Source organism: Lupinus angustifolius, chromosome LG03, assembly GCF_001865875.1.
Source record: "Lupinus angustifolius cultivar Tanjil chromosome LG03, LupAngTanjil_v1.0, whole genome shotgun sequence".
In the NCBI taxonomy this organism is placed as follows: Eukaryota; Viridiplantae; Streptophyta; class Magnoliopsida; order Fabales; family Fabaceae; genus Lupinus; species Lupinus angustifolius.
Window position 1 is genome coordinate 5,618,200 of NC_032011.1, and position 21,076 is coordinate 5,639,275.

General features: G+C 42.1%; 1 protein-coding gene and 2 long non-coding RNA genes across 3 annotated transcripts; 2 read left to right on the forward strand and 1 right to left on the reverse strand.

The window, feature by feature from the left end:
• Positions 560-5,029, forward strand: LOC109343242 (clathrin interactor EPSIN 1-like). The gene is made up of 8 exons (XM_019581459.1): positions 560-757; positions 848-899; positions 2,443-2,522; positions 2,634-2,712; positions 2,847-2,930; positions 3,035-3,180; positions 3,294-3,509; positions 4,710-5,029. The coding sequence occupies exons 1-8, from the start codon at positions 717-719 to the stop codon at positions 4,903-4,905; spliced, it is 894 nt and encodes a 297-aa protein (XP_019437004.1). The 5' UTR covers positions 560-716; the 3' UTR covers positions 4,906-5,029.
• Positions 9,210-15,196, forward strand: LOC109343243. The gene is made up of 2 exons (XR_002107181.1): positions 9,210-13,078; positions 14,110-15,196. It is a non-coding gene; the product is annotated as an uncharacterized LOC109343243 (long non-coding RNA).
• Positions 13,751-14,505, reverse strand: LOC109343245. The gene is made up of 2 exons (XR_002107183.1): positions 14,455-14,505; positions 13,751-14,086 (listed from the first exon to the last, which is right to left on the reverse strand). It is a non-coding gene; the product is annotated as an uncharacterized LOC109343245 (long non-coding RNA).

The window sequence follows — 21,076 nt, forward strand, 5'->3', positions numbered from 1 at the left end:
TAATTGTGTTCAGGTGTGAGAATATGAAGAGAAAAACTGCACTACCATTTCTCAATTCCAACTCAGCTCGACACCTCAAGGATTGCTACAAGTAGAATTTTAATTTGAGTTTAATGCATATTATATTTTCAATACAAGATTAACTCAATTAAATTTGATAAGAAAATATATAGAATTGAATTGAGAATTAAATTAAAAATAAGACATATTAATGATAATGATAATGATAAAATTGGAACATAAAAATCATATATATTCAATTATGTATTCATCTCCAAATCATATTTTAACTTTATAGATTAGTATAGATAGATATATAATCTAGTTAACTTATATATTCACCAAAGAGTTTAAAACATGCGCACCGACAACAGTGTAAAGTTTTTTTGTTTGAGAGTCAAATAATAAATAATAAATTAATAGTGAATAATTAATTGACTAAGAGTGTAAAGATCATTGACACTGTCAGTGCATACATCTTAAATCTTTCACCAACTCATTTTATTTTACTCCATCCAAGTAAATGGCTAAACAATTTCAAAAGAATGCAATAATGTCCCATTAGTTGGATTTATTTCCCATCAGAGCTACTGCCTGAACAACCTAAGCCATCGAATTTGCTTCAATCTTATATCACCATTCCTTTACCTTTTAACCTCATTTCTTCATTTCAAATCAGATCTACAAACACAAACACCTCATTTTGCAGATTCACCATGGATTTCATGAAGGTCTTCGATCAAACCGTCCGAGAAATGTGAGCTTTTTATTTTCATCATAAAACCGTTGCGATTTTTCTACTTCTTCTTAAACGGAAATCTAATCTATGTTATGATTGTGAAAACAGAAAGAGGGAGGTGAATTTGAAGGTGCTCAAGGTTCCTGAAATAGAACAGAAGGTAGAATTTAAGCTTCATTCGTTTCTGTTATTTTTGTGGATTTGATTCAATTTCTTACTATTTCTGTTTGAGTTTTTTTTTGTTTATATGAAATCCTCGTATTTTGATTTGAATATTCGTTGTTAAATTTCAAAAATACAATGCGTTTCTCTAGAATTGATTTGTTTGTGAATGCATCTGTGAATTGTTTTTGTTGCTCTGGAGAGAATTTCCGATATTGCACTTCTGTTTGATTTTGATTTATTGTTTTCATTTTGATTTTTCAAATTTAGTTACAATATGTTTGGTACAATATGTTTGGGAACAGTGGACCAACAAATTTTTTGTTTTCATTTCAAATCATAATTACAATGTTGCCACTTGCATTTTCATCCTCTCATTTCAGAAACAATTGCCTACCAAACACTTTTTTCAATCACTTTCTATTTGTTATTGACAACAGGAAATTTGCAAACTGAACAGCAACTTCCGTTAATGGAATTTAGACCCACTCATATTGCATAATTAGACCTGTTGGACATAGAGAGATACTGAATTTTATTACTCAAACTTTAACCTTGTTTGGGAAAGCAACTTGGAAAGTAAGATATTGAGAGGATTGAAAGTTAGCATTGTAGGAATGCATATATCATGTCTATAACCATTGCCAATTTTCTTTCCCTTTCCATTTCGTTTCCCTAACAAAGTCCAAAGATACTTTGATCTGTGTATGCATTCTTCACAATATTTAATTTCAACTTAAGGTAAAGTTGGCCTGTGTATTATCCATGCTTCAAGCCCAAAGGACTCTTGCATGTGGGGACATGTCGGAGAGATAAATCATTTTTAGCCTTCACTAAATAACTTATGTTTTGGGTAGAGTTTGTCGTTGACAACTCCGACCTGACATAGTTTACGACAATGTTCTAGTCTCAAAGAGTGGGGGGATGCCTTAAATAACCTTAATGTATGCCCTTTATCTCCATTTTAGATAAACTCATGCCAGCATGTCCTGATTGTTCGTTTAAAAGTTTAGTTTTGAGCCTCATTCCTGTGCAAATACAAAGTAATTATCATTCACCGGTGGAGATGGCATATTTTTTATAATATCATGTGGAACTTTCTCTACGGAACATAGTTACCTAGTACATGGTTCACCCGGGTTTGCAATTCTTCACTTTTTACATTAATTTTATGTGACCTTCTTTATAATGAACCTTGTACGTGGTACGGTGAATTTGGTATGCGATATGTAGGGTAAATGAGATAATTATGTAACTATGGTACGGAATGATATTCTTAGATATGGGTTGTTGTAACTTTGTGAGTTATGTTATCAGGTTACAAATTTTGAAATTCACAATTCAATTTTGGTCCCTTTTCCCTTTAACTTGGTGGCCTAAGTAAAATTGTTGTAGAATGAATGATATGTTGTGGCCATCTTTCTCTGCCGAAACTGATTGTGGAATGCTTATATAACTCAAATATTCAAACTTCAAAGTTGGCGAACAATAAAATTACTGGCATTATTTGTTGATATTTTTTACCATTGTTAAAAATTCAGGTGTTGGATGCAACTGATAATGAACCATGGGGTCCTCATGGTTCTGCGCTGGCAGAAATTGCACAGGCTACCAAAAAATTGTAAACCGCCATCTCTTTTCTGGCTATATCACTTTAAAATGTTTTCCCTCATATTTTGACAAAATTGCTTACATTATTATAGTAGTTGATTGCTTCTGGTATACTTTCCAGTACTGAATGTCAAATGGTCATGAATGTCCTTTGGACACGACTAAGTGAAACCGGAAAGGATTGGCGTTATGTATACAAGGTAACATTTTCCATATAACCATGTTATTGCCTAAGATTTTAAGATACAAGGAAAATGCCTTTTTACATTTTCTATGTTGATACATTATTACACTTGTTTTTTCACTTCAATAACTTAAAGTACTGCTGTGTCAGGCATTAGCTGTTATAGAGTATTTGATATCACATGGATCTGAACGAGCAGTTGATGACATTATCGAACATACTTTTCAGATCTCAGTAAGTGCCATTTATTTGGCTAATTTTTCTTGATGCAATTCTCTTGTTGACAATGGAAAAAAGTATATTTTTCGTACATAATCATCATTTACTTATTGGTGAAGGCACTATCAAGTTTTGAGTATGTTGAGCCTAATGGGAAGGATGTCGGACTCAATGTCAGGAAGAAGTCAGAAAACATTGTAGCCCTTTTAAATGATAGAGATAAGATACAAGAAGTCAGAAATAAAGCTGCGTCAAACCGTGACAAGTAGGTCAAATTTGTCAATATTTTATTCATCAGTTATGAGGTTAACTAAACTATTATAGATTCTGTTGTCAGCAAATGATTTTTTGGTTTTTTGTTTGTGGTGCTTATTTTAGGTTCATTGGAGTTTCTTCTAGTGGGATCACATACAAGTCTGGGTCAGCCTCATTTAGTAGTGGAAGCTTTCAGAGCAATACTAAATATGGAGGCTTTGGATCAAGAGATGATGACAGGTTTAGAGATAGCTATAGAGACAAGGGGAACTATGAAGAACAAAAGGTTAAGAAAGATCAAGATAACTCCTTCAAAAAGCATTCTGCACGATCTGCCAGGTAAGGCATATCTAACTGCTATTATGGTCTGCAAATAATGGTAAATGTATTTTATGTTTGTCCCATACTAAAATAATTGGACTACATTGCCATAAGCCTAGGCAAGATCAAATTTGGACCATTTAGTGTCTATTTTAGAACTTAATACATAAGTTATGTTATTATTGCATATATTTTAATACTTGTTTTCTGATGCTCCATATATTGCCATTGGTTGTCAAGTTGTTGCCCTGAATTTGTAGAATTTTTTAAATGCCTCATACTAAGGCATTTATATGATTTTGGTGGCAAATTTGCTTTAAAAATTATTTTTTTAGTACTTTAAACTATTTTGGTTGAAAATATACCCAATGATATTTCATTAATGATTAGCGTATGGACATGCATTCTCTTTCATATGTGCAATTTTCAACTCACTGTATCTCGTAAGAGTATTAAAATGTTGTTGGTAACTTGGTATGCACTCAAATGTCTTCATATCTAAAACAATATTCCAGGCTCAACACTAATTGCAATACTAATCCCTCAGAAAGGCAAAATATTACTTGAAAACAAATTTTCTTTAGAATAAAGCATCTCTTTGAACATGAGAGTAAGGCATCCCAAAGGTTTTATGGATAATGTTGACTTGAGAATAGATTATTTCTTATAGATCTATTGAAATGTTAGGGAATTATGCATAATATAATATTTAAATTAATAATATTTATAAATGCTGAAAAGATTGAGTTTTTATGTTGAGTCAAAGACTTGTTATCTGACCCTGGTGCATGATATCAATAGACATAAGCCACATTCTCGTAACAGGGCACATGTAGAAACTCAAGCCTTTCATCCTTAGGGTTAGTTTGGGAGTTGGATTTTGGAGGGGAAGAAAGGGAAATGGAAGACTTGGGAGTTGGGAGTCATCTCACAAGTGTGTTTTCTGGCTCTCAACTCTTCCCTTTCCCTTCCCTCCCCTCCAAAATCCAACTCCCAAACTAACCCTTACTCTTCCTTGCATAGTTCAACAAGGTTGTTTGGACTTTTGAGAACATTTTTAGGTGTGAAAATTGGTGAGGTGGTGGAGATGCTTATCTCATGTCCCACCTTTTACTGGCACTGGCTATATTCTATGCACAGAGATATGTTATTGCCTCTCCATACTGCAATGGTTGTTATACTTGCCCATATTCTTATTCCAGAATTTCTATCTTGCAGCAAAAGTCAAGAGAAGATGTCATCTGGAGTATCAAAATCATCTACTAATGCAGATGTATATGATAGCTATAATTCAGTTCCTTCTCAGAGTGCAGGTGCAAACAATACTGAAGATAACTTTGATGATTTTGATCCAAGAGGAACTTCTACAAGTAAGTATTATGAACAGTCTCCCATGTTTCTGTTATATGTGTGATGCAACATTGCACATGCAAGGCCTCCGAGTTTGTTTTGGATTTCTTTGCCCACAAACATGAGTCTGTATGCATTAGAACTTACAAGAGCATTTATCAAAAGCAAGAATGGTATTGTTATTTCTATGAGGTGTTGCACTAATCTATCTATATTGGTAATAGTAATTAGTAAACATGAACAATTTTTTGAAAACTTTTTTTATTAGACGAGAATTTGCAAGAGCATTTATCAAAAGGAAGAATAGTATTGTTATTGCTATTGTTGTAGCGCTAATCTATCTATAGTGATAGTAAACATGAGTAACCTTTTCTTTTTGTGAACATTTTTATTAGGTGAGATTTTGAGCAATTTGTACTCCATGACTCGTATTTGCTTGCTGAACATGACCTAGAAAGGGCTGTTCTCGCTTGTTTAGTAAAGTCACGCTTTTTATTTTGATAGGAGTAGGTGCTTGCTAGGGCAGGGCACTCTTCATTCTTCATTCGAAACTCAACTAATGAATGTCGGGTCGGGGCTTTCTGCCTTGTTATCAAAAAGGGAGTTGGGTAAAGCAAACTCCCTCCCTGGACGAGCACGGGGCTTAGTCAAGTAGAACCGGGTTGCGCTGCTTGATGCTCCGATCGAAAACAAATCAGTGGGGCCATGCCGGTACGACTGAATATGCGTTAAAAAGGTCAATCCCTCCCCTACGACACCAAAAAAACCGGGCCGAACTTCTAACAGCCCGCCCGCTTCCATAGAACAATATCGTGGCAACGTAGACCTAAGTGGTCATATTGGATCTTTGGGAACCATCACAAGTGCGGCCGGCCTATCTTTAAACGAGAATGCCGTGTCGTCCAGCGGAGCCTAGAAGAAGGTGACTCGCGCAGACAGCTGACTCCTTCTTTTCAATAGAAAGGAATAGCCAAACCAACCCAGCTGGCTGGTCAATCTCAGAAATATTATCGGCCGGCAAACCGGAGACGGACGACCACGGTCCCGACCTTATCAGCACCGGAGGTGTACTAATCAATGAACCCACCCCCGAAACCTACTTTATTTTCTGACAAAATAAACCAAGCCTAACCGGTCACGACATGTTGTTGATATTGATTGAGTTTGAGGGACTTTCGCTGACTAAATCCATCCATAAACCTAGACCCCGGCTACTTTCGTAACCAAAGCATCAAGACAACAGCCAAAGGTTACCTTTGGATTCTTAAGTAGGGGGCAAAGAGGAGCACGTAGGAATGCCGACCACTACATAAGCCACTGGTGGCTGAGAGAAAGCGAGCAGCACCTTGTATAGGTTGGGCGGAGCTTGAAGAAGCGAGCCCCTATAAGATAAAGCCATTGCTAGCTAGCCTAGCTAGCTAGCGTTTTTCAGCTGGCTGTTATGTTAGTTGTAGCGCGCCTTCCCTCCTTCTCTCACTTCGGAAAGATTTAGCAGTCTTTTCTTATGATGACCTGGTCGAGAGAGTACGATACATCGGTGTAAAAGATGGAGTGGGATCTGTGAGGTTGGTTATAGTAAGTCGGAAATTGTTCTTGCCTTTATCATTGAAGGAAAGGTTGGTCAACAATTTTGAGAGTTTGCTTCTACACGGAAACGAAGACTTTCGAGAACAAATATTAAACCGGGAAGAAAAAAGGGGAAAAAGTAAATAAAGTCTAAGCGCATATGGCACGAAAAGGAAATCCGATTTCGGTAAGACTCGATCTGAATCGTAGTTCAGATTCAAGTCGGTTTAGTGAGGGCGACCGCGAAAGTCACCGAATGGGTCAGTCTTTTCCTTAAGTTTGTCCTATATATCTGTTGAATAAAAAAGCGTGGGAGGACGTTGCAGATGTCCGGGACGGACACGACTTCTTCTAAGGCTAGAAGACCACTGGAAGACACCCGGGACCAGAGCATGTCGTGAAAGAAGCACACTGGGCGGGCGTGCTTCGACCGTGTCTCCGGGGCACAGTTGAATGTAGATATCATGAACGCGAGGTGCAGGATACCAGGCCGAGAAACCCGGGCAACCACCCCCTATGTGCCGATCGCTAGCGCATCCAGGGCCCCAGCGCCCAGCCTCCGCTGGAGAGGCCTAGCCTGATCTGAGAAGTGCTAATTCGGTTCGGATAGACTTCATTCAAGAACGCCGCCGCCCCTGGAATCAATAAGAAAACAAGTGCTAAGTTTCAGATCAGTGAATAAACCGAAACGAAAGAAGAAAGAGACGTTTCTCGCTCGGCGCCTAAAGCGCACTATGCTCCGCTTCAACAAATGAGAGTTTTCGGTGGAACCGGTGAACCACGCGAGCTGGTTAGATGCGTGGGACAGAGGGCTCATAGTACCTGCTAGCGCAGCTATGCAGTGGAAGGGAAGGAGCCTAAATCGACCCCCTTCTTTTTGATTTAAAAAATAAAAAAGCAGTACAAAGAGATTAGACTCTCGGATGAGACTAAGCAGCCACCGACCGTTCCGACGCGCCCCTGACCTATTTTTTTTATTAAGACCGAAAACCTATCTAAAATGGAGCCTAGTTTAGGCTGTCAAACAAATGATAAAATGGAAAATTTGAAAGATAACCACTAGTAGGGATATGGATGGAGTCTCGCTCAGTAAAGAGAGTTGTAGATTCGTAGAAAAGGAGAGGAGCCTTGACTTTCTATGATGTTATTAGTCAAGAAGCGCTAACGCTGCAATCTTTCTAAAGCAAGAAGCGAGAAACTTTACTTTGAGAAAGAAGGTGCTTGTTGCCGCTTTATTTTTTTAGTAAGTAAACTTGTTTTCTTTTATTTGTTTTATAAGGCGAAAGGTTGCTATTTTTATAAAATTATTATAGCGTTAGCGCTTTAGTTTTCAATAAGTTTAGGCGCTTGACTAATAACATAGAAATTTTGAATCAGGGTGCGCAGGTTTGGAACCCTATACAAAGGGCCTTTCCTTTCAAATGACAACTGCCTCTTCCTGCTGCGAAGGCCTTGCACGAAACCAACCCCCCCACCCCCGATCCAGTACCAGTAGTTTCGCTGGTAGGCCCACTTAGGTTAGGGGGGCATTGTCCCTCAGTTCTTACCAACCTCCGGTGTGTAATCGACATGTTGCTAACTTCAACTCGGTTGAATAAGAATCATTGATTCCCTTTGCTATCCATTTCTTATTCATTCAGGGCGCTCGGCCGGTGCTCCTTTTTTAAACCAGAACAACTCTGAACGTTAGAGAAGATAAGGGAAGACCACCTGAGCGAACCGACCGAGGGGACTTGACTTATTTTATTCGAACCGAACGATAGCGGCTTAAAGCTAAGCCTATCACGAGCAGCGTCGCTGCTTGATCGGCGGGGATAAGCATCTCAAAGTATGGGGCAAAGGATCAAGCGCTTTTACTTTGTCTCCCGGGACACAGGTTGGGTTTGAGAGCCGTGTGATGGGTGACTATCCAGCACGGTTCGGAGAGCACTTTTAGTCTGCGTTGGTGAATGGAAGCCCCTCTATAAAGCAAGAAAGAAGCGGCTATTCCCCCTATGTCACCAATTGGGGAGTCACCATTGACTCTATTTATTATTATGGTAAATTTGTGTATCAAGATGTCAATCTGAGATCTTATTTCGGTTCGATACGTCCACCTGCGAGACTCACCTTTGGCTTTCGTCTCGGTAGGTGTATTCTTATACATTTTCCCAAAAGAACATTCATTAATTTCTTTCTTCCCCGTCGACCACGACGACTGAAACGACGCGAAAAATCCAGACCCGGAAAGGAGAAGGGCCGGTGGTGGGCATTTGGGAAAGTCGGGCCGATCGGGTGTCTTCATTCCAGCGACAATACAGAAGAAGAACGAAACGAAGTGAGAGGCCGGAGGGCAGGGAAAAGAGTCGAGTCGATCAGGCTCGACGCCATTAAGCAAAAAGATGAGAAGCAAAACGAAATTTTGATTTGGCCGAAAAAGAAGCAACGCTATGGATACCATGACCGATCACCATCGATAAAGAAGAATCTTTCTAAATCACTTCGGGTCAGCGGGGCCTTCAAGCATCCGAAAGACGCCGGGGTTGTAAATGACATAGCGTTCCTGATAGAAAATGACGACTCCTTCAGAAAAAGTAAGTTTTTTAAGTTATTTTTCCCCAAGAAGTCCCGCAGTCATCTATTTAAAAGGACCCTCCCTGCAGTGCGCCCCTCCTTGAATTATTCGGTCATGCAATACTTATTGAATAGAAAGAACATAATTCATTTCGACCCCGTCGTAGTTCTCAATCATTTCGTGGCACCGGGCGTGGCTGAACCATCTACGATGGGGGGAGCGAATGCGCAGGGAAGAAGCTTAGATAAGAGAATACGTTCTCGCATCGCTTTTTTTGTAGAAAGCTCGACCAGCGAGAAAAAGTCTTTGGCCGAAGCCAAAAAGAGGTTGACCCACTTCATTCGCTTGGCGAATGATCTTCGCTTCGCGGGAACAACAAAAACCACCATCTCGCTCTTTCCTTTCTTCGGTGCTACCTTTTTCTTTCCAAGGGATAGAGTTGGGATGTATAATCACCTTTTTTTTGAGGATGCCCGGGAACCACTCCTAGGTCAATTAAGGAGAAAATGTTGGAACCTCATGGGTAAGGATAAGGTAATGGAATTGATAGATAAATTCATAGACCTAGGTAGGATAGGAGAATGGATAAAGGGAATAGAGATGATGATAGAGATCATACTGAGAAACAGAAGAATTCCGTACGGGTACAACTCTTATTTGAACGAAGTGAAAAAAATGCGATCTTTGTTGTCTAATAGAACAAAGACTAATACCTTAATTGAGTCGGTCAAGATAAAATCTGTTTATCAAAGTGCTTCTCCGATTGCTCAAGACATCTCTTTTCAACTTAGAAAGAAAACAAGATCATTTCGTTCCATTTTAAGTAGAATAGTGAAGGATATTCCATTAGTAATGAAAAAAGGGGTTGAGGGGATCCGTATATGTTGTTCAGGTCGATCAGAAGGCGCAGAAATAGCAAGAACTGAATGCGGAAAGTATGGAAAAACATCTCGTAATGTATTTAACCAGAAAATCGATTATGCTTCTGCGGAAGTATCTACTCGTTACGGAATCTCAGGTGTCAAAGTGTGGATTTCATATAGTAAAAAAAAAAAGGGACGTGCTATATCCGAAACGTACGAAATATAGTAAATATCGTAAAGGCAGATGTAGTAGGGGTTGCAAACCAGACGGAACAAAACTTGGTTTTGGAAGATATGGCACTCAAAGTTGTAGAGCTGGTCGTCTTTCATATCGAGCCATTGAAGCAGCGCGTCGGGCTATAATCGGACACTTCCATCGTGCTATGAGCGGACAATTCCGAAAAAATGGTAAGATATGGGTAAGAGTTTTCGCAGATATCCCTATTACCGGGAAACCTACAGAAGTAAGAATGGGAAGAGGAAAAGGAAATCCTACGGGTTGGATTGCTCGTGTGTCCACGGGGCAAGTCCTATTTGAAATGGATGGTGTGAGTTTGTCAAATGCTCGACAAGCCGCTACATTAGCGGCGCATAAACCATGTTCGTCAACCAAGTTTGTTCAGTGGTCGTAACGTAATTGGTTAGTGGGGAAAAACCGGGCCGGGATTCAAAAGAATTAGGCGAAGGGTTTGTTCCTGAACGAGGGAAGTGGAAAGACACTAAGGGATAGGGATATACTCCTTTTTTAATCGCCGAAATTGTACGACTCAGGCGTACTACCCGGATACTTAAAGGTTATTTTTTTAAGGTACTCTTTCCTTTGATTGTATTGGATATGAATCTTTATGATCACAAGGTGGTGCTTGGGCAGCCCTTCTTTTTGGTCGTTATCCCGGGTAGTTTGCTCCGAAGTGAAGAGTTGCTACTGAGTTCTTCTTTCTTTGTTGATTGTCCTTGATTTATGCTTTACTTAGGAAGGGCTTAACTGCTCAAGTCCTTGTATGGACAATCTCTATTGTTGTAGAGGTACTTTCTCTGGGTTCTTCCCGGGGGGTCTAACCATCTTACTAGCTCGTACTTCCTTGATCCCTTTTGGCTTGAGCAAAGGACTTTCTGATAGGGTGCTAGATAGGGTGATGGAAGAGCTATCTATAGCTATCGTGTACTTGCTTTCTTCTCTTCTTTCTCTTTCGTTAACAGGTTCTTCTTCCTAGTATGCATGGGTCTCTCTTGTGAGTAGCTCCATCACTATTTAATTTCTTCTTGAAAGAGGCTTTGCCCTTAGGTTTAGGTTAGGGTCTTTCCTTTCAAAGTAGTTAGGAAGCCAAGATCTGAAATAGCACTCCAACGAGCTAAGAGTCGGTCCTGTCCTAAAGGCCTATCAGTTCTACCAATCCCCTTCCAGTATGTGGTCGAATCTATTGCAGCTTTCGACTGGGCTGTGGAATGCTCTTTCATGCGAGGTGAAAACAATTCCTTACTAAAGAAGTGAATTGAAGAGTCTAGAAGATGGACTTTTTCTTTCTCGTCTCGTTGTAAGCTTCATCTTCATTCCGGCTTGTGAAAAGAGCTGATCCCCTCCTTTGACTGACCGGCCCTTTCCTTTGAAATCAGGCTTTGTCCCGGCCTACTCATTGTGATGCAAAGAAAGAGAGGAAGTCAACCTTCTTTTCCCTTCTACTTGAGAGCCCTACCCTAAAGTTCTTTGGAATCCATTTCATCACAAGAAAGAAAGCTCTATGCTAGGATCTCCTGGAATCGCTTTCATCAGGCAATCACATTCTATTCAGATAGAAGAAGAACACCCTCCATGGCGGTACAAGGGATTGAGTCAGAGCCTTAGCTTGACTACAGGAACTAAAGCAAAGGACTTCCATTTCAGAAGACGGATAACCGGACTCGAAGATAAATAATTATAGGAGGATAGAAAAGGAGCGAGTGGAATGGTTCCATCGAAAGAGATAGCTATAACTATTCTAGGGGCTGACTATTCTCTAGTTCGCGTGGCATTCTAGACTGAATCTTCTATAGTAGGGAAGGAAAGCCCTTTCTTATTTTCTGAAAGCAGGAGCGCACGCAGTCTAAATTGATTCAACAATTGCGATACTCTCTTTATTCAAATAGAAAATAAAACTCTTCTTCAGGTTCAAACCGTAAGCCTTGTTCAAGGGGTATACGTTTTATCCAGGGAGCATAGCGACTGATAAGTCGATTAAAGTTCTCCTTAATCGAACCAACCAGCCCCACCACCTCGTCAATCTTATCGGGTGGGGATCTTTGAAGAAAACGTTTATTTATCAACCTTCTTTGCCAAAGTAATGATCTTTGACAGAGAGAATCTTTTTTAATAAAACTTCACCAGCATGTCCGCTTTCTCATCCTTCTTCAGAATCATACGCCTATGATGAGACGGAATGATCCGAGGGTAACCGGACCGAGTGAGAGAAACTGGTACCGCATTGTCAGGATGAACGAATTCATCACCACCATAGGCCATCATCAAGGATGAAGCTGCTTGCTTAAAATATAAAGCGCAGAACAACCACCCTGATTTCCGACCAAGGTGAACAATGCGAATAACAACAAGATGGATCCCCACACAGAGTTCCTTGTTCAGACCATCAAAGATCACTAAAGCACCTTTTGGTATGTATTGACCCCTAAAGATCAGATCCACCAGACGATAAACTCAATTCCGCACAGCTGCTGAGTCGTCGGACTTATCCACCAAGGGATTCGTGGAATTTCTATGGATTGCGTTGGGGAAAATCTACCAAAGCTAGGCAGATAGATAGACTCCTTTCCCGCTGCTAAGGGAAAGTAAGAAAAATAAAAAATTATTGTTTTTTAATCAGCGCCTCCTTTTCTTTTGGGTATGCAGGTACTACGAGTCCTCTCACTACCAACCAGCAGACATCATCTGGCTGGGTCTTGCCGGTATCAACAACAAGAAAAAAACAATTTAAACAGCAATTCACTATGGCTCTTGGCCCAGACAACGTCCTAGGCGTCGGGGAGATCGGAGCAAGAAGGAAAGCCTAGACGACGTTTTTATTCCTGGGCTGCAGTAAGCAGATCGAGAGGTCGTTCCGCCCCTTGTCCCCGAAGATGGGTAATATGTTCTCAAAAATTATTGCTCCAATCTGACCTAGCTGGCGAGCGATCCCAGTTCGCGGCAGAGAACAAGACAGCAAGCGAGCGTACCTTTGTTCGCTTCTTCTCCACCAAGCACGGAAGTTTAAGGATAACTGTAGGTCGGTGGCTACCTAAGGAAACTCCGATTCGATCCGCCCCCCAGCTGGGAGGCATCTACCTCATCCCGATCACAAGGAGAGGTTCACCATGATGGGGGTACTTTTTTTTTTGTTTTCCCTTCCGGAAAGAATGAAATGCATAGGGGACCATCCTTTTGTTGTGTTGCGGCATGCTCCTCAGATTTACGGATTCGCAGGGGGCGGAACGACCTACTTAGTTGACTGACAATGACAAAGGCTTGCGAAACTCACTAAGTAGGGCCCTTTGAATTGAATCTGAAGTAGTCTATCAGTGGTGCAAAGCGGCTTTGTGCCCCTTTTAACATCATCTGGCTGGGTCTTGTCGGTATCAACAACAAGAAAAAAACAATTTAAACAGAAATTCACTATGGCTCTTGGCCCAGACAACGTCCTAGGCGTCGGGGAGATCGGAGCAAGAAGGAAAGCCTAGACGACGTTTTTATTCCTGGGCTGCAGTAAGCAGATCGAGAGGTCGTTCCGCCCCTTGTCCCCGAAGATGGGTAATATGTTCTCAAAAATTATTGCTCCAATCTGACCTAGCTGGCGAGCGATCCCAGTTCGCGGCAGAGAACAAGACAGCAAGCGAGCGTACCTTTGTTCGCTTCTTCTCCACCAAGCACGGAAGTTTAAGGATAACTGTAGGTCGGTGGCTACCTAAGGAAACTCCGATTCGATCCGCCCCCCAGCTGGGAGGCATCTACCTCATCCCGATCACAAGGAGAGGTTCACCATGATGGGGGTACTTTTTTTTTTGTTTTCCCTTCCGGAAAGAATGAAATGCATAGGGGACCATCCTTTTGTTGTGTTGCAGCATGCTCCTCAGATTTACGGATTCGTAGGGGGCGGAACGACCTACTTAGTTGACTGACAATGACAAAGGCTTGCGAAACTCACTAAGTAGGGCCCTTTGAATTGAATCTGAAGTAGTCTATCAGTGGTGCAAAGCGGCTTTGTGCCCCTTTTCAGTAGGGGAGCTAAAGGTTAGACCTTAGAAAGNAGGATAACTGTAGGTCGGTGGCTACCTAAGGAAACTCCGATTCGATCCGCCCCCCAGCTGGGAGGCATCTACCTCATCCCGATCACAAGGAGAGGTTCACCATGATGGGGGTACTTTTTTTTTTGTTTTCCCTTCCGGAAAGAATGAAATGCATAGGGGACCATCCTTTTGTTGTGTTGCGGCATGCTCCTCAGATTTACGGATTCGCAGGGGGCGGAACGACCTACTTAGTTGACTGACAATGACAAAGGCTTGCGAAACTCACTAAGTAGGGCCCTTTGAATTGAATCTGAAGTAGTCTATCAGTGGTGCAAAGCGGCTTTGTGCCCCTTTTCAGTAGGGGAGCTAAAGGTTAGACCTTAGAAAGTCAGCGAACAGCGGTTCTTCTATGTAGGTATGGCCTTCCCCCTTGACTCTCCTAACGTCGAGCTAAGTTACTTCGTAACCTTTGCGTAGCGTAGTAGAATGAAGGCTACGCACTGACGCTCTCTTCTCTATTAGCCTAAGCGTCTTCGCTAACTCGCTCGCCTACTATACTATAAACTACTATACAATACATTAGTAGGGTCGGCTAAGCCATAGGTCCTTAGTAGCGTTGACAAAGAAGAACAGCCGGTTAAAAGACAGTGAATCTTTATAAATATGTATAAATATATTTATATTATATAGGCCAGCTTGACAAGCTACCCTTCCTCTTGATCTTAGGTGCGAAGAGAAAGATCTCTTTTTTATGACTTCCACTTATCTATCGATCCCGGCCCGGAAAAGTGACCGACCAGGGCCCTCTTTTTGAATGAAAGAAAGGGTTTATGAGCCCTAGCCCTGTAAGCCCACACCTGTGTAGAGTAGATCGTTCAACACCTGCGGCACAAACCAATTTTTGACCTATTGGTCCTAGTATCATAGGCGACCGAACGGCCGCCCCCTAATTACTAGACCAACCTGCTGTAATAATTCCATAAACACCTAACGAAGATATGGCAAACAAATAAAGTAGCCCTATGTTCGAATCTGACAATACCATACCATAATCAAAAGGTACAACGGCCCGAGCGACCAGACTTAACATAAATGTAGCCACTGGAGCCATTCTAAAAAGGGATAAATTAGCACTACTTGGTGAAATAGGTTCTTTTAGAATCAATTTCAAACCATCTGCTAGAGGTTGTAACAATCCGAACGATCCCACTACATCAGGACCCTTTCGACGTTGCACAAAAGCCATTACTTTACGTTCAGCTAGCACTAAAAAGGCTACTCCTAGTAGAAGTGGTAGAATTATTCCAAGTATTTCAGCTGGAACAGCTATGTACGTTTTCGATTTTCTATTCACTCATGATCTGGCCTGGTCGACCCAATCATGAGATTGNCCCAAAACGAATGCGCGTTAGCCCTTTATTAGTAATGGAGGCTTTCTTTTTTTCAGCTCAATCCCTTGCTTCTTCGCTTCGCATAGGCTACACAAGCGGTAGACTTCACACCAACCCAATCTCGATGATAATCAGTAGAAGCAACTACATCTGTGAACTGGGAGGGACGGAATCCTAGCTACTAGGTAGGGTAGCCTGAATCTACGCTACCAGCTTTATTCTTATTCAATTTCCGCTTCGCCCTTTTCCGGGGAGCAGGACAGAGAAGAAAAGACTACATCGACAGGAAAATCTTTTAATTGGGAAGGCTTCTTTTCCTCAACTCAACATTATTCTCTGGGTCAAGCCAGCTAGGCCCTCTTCTGTCTATATACGTAATAGAGTGCCATCCCGCTTCTGCCAGAATCGAAGCCAATACGTGGACGCTTAAATGATTTGTTTCACGTCTTTCAATGCCTTAAGTTAGTTATTTTCTTAGCCGAGTGACTGAATTCCATAGTTCATTCCTAAACCGGAAAGATCGTCCCAAACTAAAAGAGAGTCTACCAAACAAGGATCTTCCCAGCCTTCCACCAAAGCCACAACACTTCCTGTATCACCATCCCCGCTCACAGAGGGATAAGCGGACTAGCCGGCTGAAAGGCAAAGAGAAGAACTGCCTACTCAATTACAACTAACTAACCGCCTGAGCTAATTGCCGATCTCTTTCCCAAGGGATGATCTTCCTTTCATTCAGAAAGGCCTCCATCTTGCATTTTAACGCGCTCAATCGGAATTGGTTAGGTAGATGTTAGGAAAGAGCAGTGCTTTATTAATAGTCGTGGGGGTCTGTAGGCCCAATTGTCTTGTTGTTGTGTAGCTACTATTTTAGAGTGTTGGAGCTGAGCTGATTGGAGCTCGGGATTTCCTTAAGCGAGTTCAAGGAAGTGAGGTGAAGGTAACCTTAGGTAAGGAGCTGACGAGATAAACAGGTCTCCACGTCTTTTGGTAGTGGAGGACAGAAGGCGGACTTAATTGAGTTGTGGTCTTGTTGGGGGGCTCTAGTAAGGTATGGGGCCCCCAAAGGGGGGAAATTCACCCAGTCTAAGCCAGGCAAGCAATGCAAAGCTAGACGAACCCAGACAGAGAAAGATCGGGCTTTGGAAGCGGGATGACATACGGACAATGCACAATTCCGTCACGTGCGGGTAGACCAGAAAGAATGTAGACCTGTCATTCCTTAACCGGGATGGTAAGGCCCTTGAAGCTGAATTGGATCAAAGGCTGCGCATCTCGCACCTTGCTACTTATTTCGTAACAAAGCGAATGAGTAATCGAATGCCCTAGCCCGAAGAAGCTGCTTGAAACTGTCCTGGAATCCCTACTCGCCCATGTCGGGATTCAACCTAAGGCTTGTTCGAAGTCCGAATGAATGGATAATACATAAATAATATGAAGCACAATCTCCAACTCTTAACCGGTGGCATCTTTGCTTGTTCCTGATGCTTAAATTTATGTAGGGCTCCGTCCCGGAAGTGGACTTCTCTTCTCCTTTCGTTCTCTTCCTTCTTTTTTTGTTATATATTAATACATAGTAGTGGTAAAAGAGTCTTTGTCAGTACGGAAAGCTAGTCTGATTATTTTTAATAGCCTTATTTTTGCCTATTACTTTATTTTTTGATACTCCCTTCGCGGATCTCCCCTCTTATCCAATCAACCAACTGTCCCAGGCCGGGAAATAGCGTTCCCGGAAGAAGCTTTCGCCGCCCCTAGCTCTTAGCTGTCTCCTTTTAGTCAGAGGTAAAAAAACTGGAATTCGACATCAATGGAGAAGAAAGCAGACTTGTTCGCTCACTCTTCTTGCCAAAGTGATTGATCTCTCTTTATTTTCGGACTGGTATTCCCGCCGAGGAGACCCGCCCCGACCTTGATTAGCTCACTCTTTTCTTAGCTGGTCTTTGCTTTCCAGTGAACATTATCTTTATAGAGAGAACTGGTGTGCACCAGAGCTGGAGCAATTCATGGAAAGCATCCTTATCTGATTAAAGAACGGAGAGTCTCATCTCCTGGGGCCTGACCCTGTGATGTAGAATCCTTTGCTCTTTCACGCATTGATCTTGATTCGGGTTTCAATTAATTTCTTTCTCAGCCTTGCACCCGGTAATAACGGAACTTGAAGTCTTACTCATCTCCGCGCGTCTACTGTGGGGAAATGTGTTCTTACGGAGATAAAAGCTACTAATCCAACAGTTCCAGAAGAGTCTCACCGGCCGGGAATGAAAGAGATGTACCGAAGCTCTCAAGCGGCCCGGCCTATGCCGAGAGGGTTACAGCGGGCAATCATTAATATGCCTTGGGGAAAGTCATGCACCTGGCCTAGACGGATAAAGGAAAGATTCTCTCACTGAAAACAAGTAAACGAAATAATTACGTCTGCCCTAAGACAAGGAAATGTCACTTCCTTGCCTTAGGGCAGGGTTTGACACTATATAAGGACCTGGTAATTTCTTAAAGAATGCCTTTACCTCCTTTACTTACTTTCTTGGCCCCGCTCCGCACCTGTCTTGCTTGTCTTTCTTCCTCCTCTTCTCCTTCGATACGTGCCTGCTACTGCAGCAGCTAGAGAGAGAAAAGTACGGATTCGGACATGGGAGCATTAGGAAGATTCTTTCTAGCTTATGTGATTCACTCCTTAAAGAAGGTAGTTGGCTTACTTGCTTTTGAGAGGACAGGTAGTTTACGAAGAGAAGACAGACGCAAGACTCATCCCGATGGATGCGAGACAGCAGAGGATGTGGGAGCTTTCTTTCCCAAGGAAGAGCCCAAGCAATGCCCTTGGGAGCGCATTGCTTTCGTTTCGGTGCAATCCAACTCTCTTCCCCTGCTTCGCCTAACTGAGAAAAGACAGAAGCAGCACCGCTAGTGCACTTTAAGCTATTTCCTGTAAGGTATAGACCAAGTCATTTAATTAATTGTACCGGTCCTGCTCTTTTCTTTGTGCCAACCTTCTCGCCCTAGCCCTGTGTCCACAATTCCAGGCCTTAAATCAAAGTCTTGGAGTCAACTAGAAGGTGGAAGGCCCTAACCGAGAGAGGGTCCACGGTGGCTACGGGGAACCAGAGCCCGCACGAAGGATTCAATGCAGAATTAGTTATTATCTTTCTTATGATATTAGCAGTAATCAATTGAATGACAAATCTCTTGAAAAACGAAGACCTTGACTAGTAGCCGGCTGACTTACGAATACCAGCATCTCTAAAAGAGGGCTTTCTCCGGCTTTCTCTAATAGGGGAAAAGCATTGGCATTCTATTAAAGCGGCGCAGTCAGAAAGTAAAGCAGGAGGCAGAAGGTGGGGAAGGAATGATTATCAGAAAAAGGGTAGGGTTAGGGGATTGGTATGGAGTGGAGCCGGGGTAAGGAGCGAGTTCAGTTCCCCTCGGGAAAGAATCAATTCTTCGAAAATATAAATAAATAGATATGAGCTGATCGTCTCCCCCCAGAAAGGGCAGAAGTTCGTATAATGATCAGTAAGATGAGTAGGCAATACCATGACTATTTCGATTTCCAAGCGATGACCACTTATGATTGATTGAACCACCCGTATTGAAATCTACAATGGGACTCATGGATCACAGGTCAAAAGGGCAGATCCAAAAGGAAAGAAGATAGCCCTGGGAGGAAGAAGCAAGAACAGTGAAGTCAATGTCTTGTCTGACGGAAAGCCAAAGACACCCAGAACTTTAACTCCGTTAGGCATAACTCTCAGCCGCACCTTGGAAAGGCTTCAAAAGCATGGTGTACTCACGCCTCTTCCCCCATCTCCGTCACCAGATCCTCTTCCTCCTAGGTACAAAGCCCATGCCTACTGCAAGTACCTTTAGACAAATGGCCAAAAGACTGACCGATGTTTAAGGCTGAAACATGACATCCAAGACCTTCTTAATTCAGGGAAAATTGAGCCACCAAGGGCAAAGCGTTCCAATGTCACTACCAATCCCCTACCCACTCATGCTTTACCTCCTCCTGCCAATATAAAGATGATCGAGCCGACATTGCCTATGTTGTTGGAGTCGTGAGTCAATTCATGCAGAAACCAAGAACGATACATCTAGATGTTGCATACAGAATNCTTTTCCCATCTTCCAGTTCCCTTCAGATGACAGGAGACTCCGATGCAGATTGGGCAGGAGATGCGCTGGACAGGGAATCCATCACTGGAAATAAAGATTTCATTGTCATTGGAGTCTATATCGTGGAAGAGCAAGAAGTAACAGCTTGAAAGTGATTGATCAAGGAAGGGCGAAATAAAGTTCTTTCGCTAAGTATAGGGCGATGCCCACTAAAGCTGGGAATCCCCGCATCAAACTCCTGCCGAAGATTGATGAAAGACAAGACGATCTGGTACATCGAAACTGTTCGTAATAGGCCGAAGAATGGTGCATTAGATCCGGTAGCTCGCAGAGGGAATTAGATCCAGTAAAGGCCAGCCCTTAGGCTTAGGTACAACCTTACCGGTGCTTTCTTCGTGAGTTTTTCTTTCTTTTTTTTTTATAGAAGTTTATGCCCTTACTCGCCTAGAAGGAACGGGATTAAGGGAGTATAGGTAGAGTCCCGATAGACTGGGAAGGTAGTTTTTCCACTCCTCTTTCTCGATGCTTTTCATAGCCCAGTTTCGTAAACAAGGGAATGACCCATGGCATCAGTTGACTTAAACGAGTTGGGGAGCGAAGCAACTCCGGTAGCTACCGAGCGTAGAGTTAGCTTTTGGCAGCTCATGAACCGACCGAAGGAGGGGTTGACTCTGCTGCCGGGCTTTGAGGAATGGGAGCAGCTTTGGAATCAGCGTAAGTAGAAGTGGGTCACCCCATATATAAGTAATATGGGCAAGTACGCGAGATGTAACCAAGATCTTTCTATTTTTCAACGAAGTCCTTCTTTCAGCAAAATCGAAGCCCCTTAGTGCAATCGATTTCAGTATGCCGGTTTAATTTGAAGAGAAAGGAGGGCAGACATCCTTACAATCTCAGAACCAAGGAGAGAAGGTGGCGAAGGATCCGGATTCACTTTTTTTTATTTGATTCATACCCGGCTCAAAGCGTAAAGGGCTTTTCCTGATTAAGAAAGAAGCCTAGAAGAACTCTGAACTAAGCCCAAAGGCTAGATCCCATTTCAGTAGTTCAAGTAGATATTTTAGGCTAGCCAGCTTTCAGTGCAAAGGAAAGATGTATTGATAATCTATAGCATATTCTATAAGACTGAGCTACCAAGCAAAGAAGTTAAAGGCCTATCATTTATAAAGTAGTCCTACCCTGTCTAAGAGTTTGAACAGGTCTAAGAGCTAATCATTCTACCCGTTATAATATTTATAGCAGTAATTAATAAGTAGTACTAGGATTGGCGTAAGAAGTCACAATCTCTTACTAGCTCCTTTCTTATTCCCCGTAAATGGCATATCCCTAGGTAGACAACTAGTTCTGGGTATAGTGATACAATTGGGTCTAGTCATACTAAAAGGGTAGGTGTAACGGTACTTTTCTTACCCGGTGAATTGATTGCTGTCCCTCTGGCATAACCCCATCACCGAAGTGATCAAGCAAGTGACACTAGTTATAAGGGTAGAAAAAAATAGC